At 33.0% G+C, this 3,908-nt stretch overlaps 1 protein-coding gene across 1 annotated transcript; it reads right to left on the reverse strand.

The window, feature by feature from the left end:
* Positions 1-371: 371 nt before the first annotated feature.
* On the reverse strand, positions 372-3,613 carry LOC132548416 (uncharacterized). Its single transcript, XM_060212280.1, has 3 exons — positions 3,610-3,613; positions 2,538-2,591; positions 372-1,969 (listed from the first exon to the last, which is right to left on the reverse strand). The coding sequence occupies exons 1-3, from the start codon at positions 3,611-3,613 to the stop codon at positions 372-374; spliced, it is 1,656 nt and encodes a 551-aa protein (XP_060068263.1).
* Between the last annotated feature and the right edge of the window lie 295 nt (positions 3,614-3,908).

Raw genomic sequence — 3,908 nt, forward strand, 5'->3', positions numbered from 1 at the left:
GATCTAGTTTCGGTTATCTCATTTCGAAAAAGAAAATGTCGAGTTAAATTATTAGCACAAGAATATTTAAACTGATTTAAAATGATGTGTTAATCTACTAAATTGTTACTTTTTATGTAAAAAATATCTAAGAAATTGTAATATTGTTTGACAAAGCTGTTCCTACAAGGAGTTTATTTTCATAATTTCGATGATTTAATTAAGTGTAAAAAGAGCATCTTGTTAGTTACAGTGACCGTGTTGTATATAAATGGTGCTGAGAAATGCAAAAAATTAAATTTCAGCATTTCGAATAAGCGTAAATCTGTTTTTCATTACGTTTATTGATATCAACAATATGTATATCAAGCATCATCTTTTTAGGAATATAATTAAGTGGAATTCTGGAAACATTGGTAAATAACTGAAAAAAAAACAATGACGTATGTTCTGCCAGTTCCGTTATCAATGACGTATGTTCTGTCAGCACCGTTATCAATGACGTATGTTCTGTCATTTCCGTTATCAATGACGTATGTTCTGTCAGCACCGTTATCAATGACGTATGTTCTGTCATTTCCGTTTTCAATGACGTATGTTCTGTGAGTTCCATTATCAATGACGTATGTTCTGCCAGTTCCAATATCAATGACGTATACTCTGTCAGTTCCGTTATTAATGACGTATGTTCGGTTAGTTCCATTATCAATGACGTATGTTCTGTCATTTCCGTTATCAATGACGTATGTTCGGTTAGTTCCATTATCAATGACGTATGTTCTGTCAGCACCGTTATCAATGACGTATGTTCTGTCATTTCCGTTATCAATGACGTATGTTCGGTTAGTTCCATTATCAATGACGTATGTTCTGTTAGCACCGTTATCAATGACGTATGTTCTGTCAGCTCCGTTATCAATGACGTATGTTCTGTCATTCTCATTATCAATGACGTATGTTCTGTCAATTCCGTTATCAATGACATATGTTCGGTTAGTTCCATTATCAATGACAAATGTTCTGTCAGTTCCGTTATCAATGACGTATGTTCTGTCATTTTCGTTATCAATGACATATGTTCTGTCAGTTCCGTTATCAATGACGTATGTTCGGTTAGTTCCATTATCAATGACGTATGCTCTGTCAGTTCCGTTATCAATGACGTATGTTCTGTCAGTTCCATTATCAATGACGTTTGTTCTGCCAGTTCCGTTATCAATGACGTATACTGTGTCAGCACCGTTATCAATGACATATGTTCTGTCATTTCCGTTATCAATGACATATGTTCGGTTCGTTCCATTTTCAATGACATATGTTCTGTCAGTTCCATTATCAATGACATATGTTCTGTCAATTCCGTTATCAATGACGTATGTTCGGTAAGTTCCATTATCAATGACGTATGTTCTGTCAGCACCGTTATCAATGACGTATGTTCTGTCAGCACCGTTATCAATGACGTATGTTCTGTCAGTTCCGTTATCAATGACATATGTTCTGTCAATTCCGTTATCAATGACATATGTTCGGTTAGTTCCATTATCAATGACATATGTTCTGTCATTTCCATTATCAATGACATATGTTCTGTCAGTTCCATTATCAATGACATATGTTCGGTTAGTTCCATTATCAATGACGTATGTTCTGTCAGTTCCATTATCAATGACGTATGTTTCAATGACATATGTTCTGTCAGTTCCATTATCAATGACGTATGTTCTGTCAGTTCCATTATCAATGACGTATGTTCGGTTAGATCCATTATCAATGACGTATGTTCGGTTAGATCCATTATCAATGACGTATGTTCGGTTAGATCCATTATCAATGACGTATGTTCGGTTAGATCCATTATCAATGACATATGTTCGGTTAGATCCATTATCAATGACGTATGTTCGGTTAGATCCATTATCAATGACGTATGTTCGGTTAGATCCATTATCAATGACGTATGCTCTGTCAGTTCCGTTATCAATGACATCTGTTCGGTTAGTTCCGTTTTCAATGACGTTTTATTCATTAATGACAGGTGTTTCCTCTGCAAAGCTAGTATCGGCGATGGTTTGAAATATTCTTTCTTAATTGGAAAGTCACGTTTAATCCTTCATTTCACTTTTTAATTTGGCCATTCTCTATAACGTTATAGCAAATTCCAACAAAAATCGTGCCTTCAGTTCACTCGTGATAGCAGTCATGTGTGACATATCGGTATCCTTTATTTAGAAATAATATTTAATCATCGATACATCCTGCAATACTTTAAAACCACGTATCTTCCTGGGGGTCTATTGTCGGATTTTTAAATATTTGTTTTCCTAAAAATTTGCGATTTCGCGGACTCTTGGTTTCGTGGATACTCAATAAACCTACTTACACTAATTCTACAGTTCATGGACGAATGAATTTATGGATTAGGAGTAATTACGATATCAACAAAGTTAATCCTCTACAAAAGTTCATTAATTAATAGTGCTTATGTATAGTTAATTTCTAATTTGATATTTATCTCATAGCTTTATTGATCATCACTAATTAGTCATTATACCTACACTCATTCATAAACAAGAACGGCTCAAAGGCTTCCCTTATAGTACGTACTTTACCTGGAAGGATTGAAAAATTAAAAAAAAAAAATACACATCTAAAACCGGAGACAGTAGGATGCAAACTATGAAATAAAATGTATCACAAAGTTACGGCGTCATTCTAGAATTTGTTACCGATCTTAAGGCCTGAAGTTATCGAAATAATTATACAAATACATATGGAATATGGTTGTAAGTCAAGTATAGCTTCTGATCCAGCTACTGCTAATCCGGATTTAAATTGATTGAACTGAGTGCCAGCAGTCGATGGTGTTCGCAAAGGATGTGTTAACAATACGTCATACACGTAAGCTAACTACAGCTAGCATACAATAGATAGGTGAAAGATAAAAAAAACCTTTGATAAAATAGAGAGCATTTTATTAGTGATAAAAATAAAAGTGAATGAGTGAATATAAGGACACTTAAAGTATACAAAATATTACCAGGAAGAATGTACATTATCATCATTACATCACACCATTAAAACAACAAACAAGCAGGTCACATTTTCCCGTTATCCTCTGATAATATTATGCAAACGTTTGTTTTAATGCTTCAAGCAATAGATAAGAATCAGATAACACAAAGAAAATTCAACATATATCACATTAAAACGCTAGATATCCCAAGAAAATTTTAAAAAAGGGATTTTACAGATATCCCAATAAACTTCAGAATATCTGAAGTAAAATTGCGGATATCTCAACGAAACCATTGAAAAAGTCTAATTATCTCCATGAAATGTAGGATAGTTCGATGAAATTTTAGATAACAATGAAAAGAAAAATTTCTCGTGGGAATATTTAGATATTTCAATGAATATCCTTCAGAAAAATCATAATATCCCAATGAATTGTAGGATTTTTCAAGGAAAAAGTTCTGACGTTACCAAGAAATATTCCAGATATCCTGAGGAAATTTTCAGATTCTACGAGGAAGGTTGAGATAATGCCGATTACACACCAAATGTATCAGGCATGATAACATTCATACACACATCATACAGTTTATCATATACATACTCTTCAGGTACCCATACCGTCGTTGATATATTCCCAAGCATTTGTAAGCACTTTTATACAAACTCGCTAAACCACATTATGTGTATGTTAAGGAATGACAACTCTAGTAGAGATTGCGCCTGATTATGTCTGTATTCTTGTACACATTGAAAACAATTAAATCAAATCTAACATTAACATTCTACGAAATTTAAGCAATTTATTTCATAAATGCACAGATTATACTTTAATGTCGTTAGAATAAAAATGTTATTAACAAATTAAAATGAACAACATATATATACATAAAAAATAAAATGATTGTAATTTC

The sequence above is a fragment of the Ylistrum balloti genome, unplaced genomic scaffold (assembly GCF_031769215.1).
Source record: "Ylistrum balloti isolate Yb309-2 unplaced genomic scaffold, AGI_CSIRO_Ybal_v1 Utg370010, whole genome shotgun sequence".
NCBI lineage: Eukaryota > Metazoa > Mollusca > Bivalvia > Pectinida > Pectinidae > Ylistrum > Ylistrum balloti.

What these genes read in the sequence shown, in the direction of transcription:
- LOC132548416 (XM_060212280.1), bottom strand. An exon ending in GTTCTTGTTTATGAATGAGT is followed by an intron (nt 1,970 to 2,537) that starts GTAGGTATAATG and finishes CTAACCGAACAG; the next exon opens with ATGTCATTGATAACGGAACT.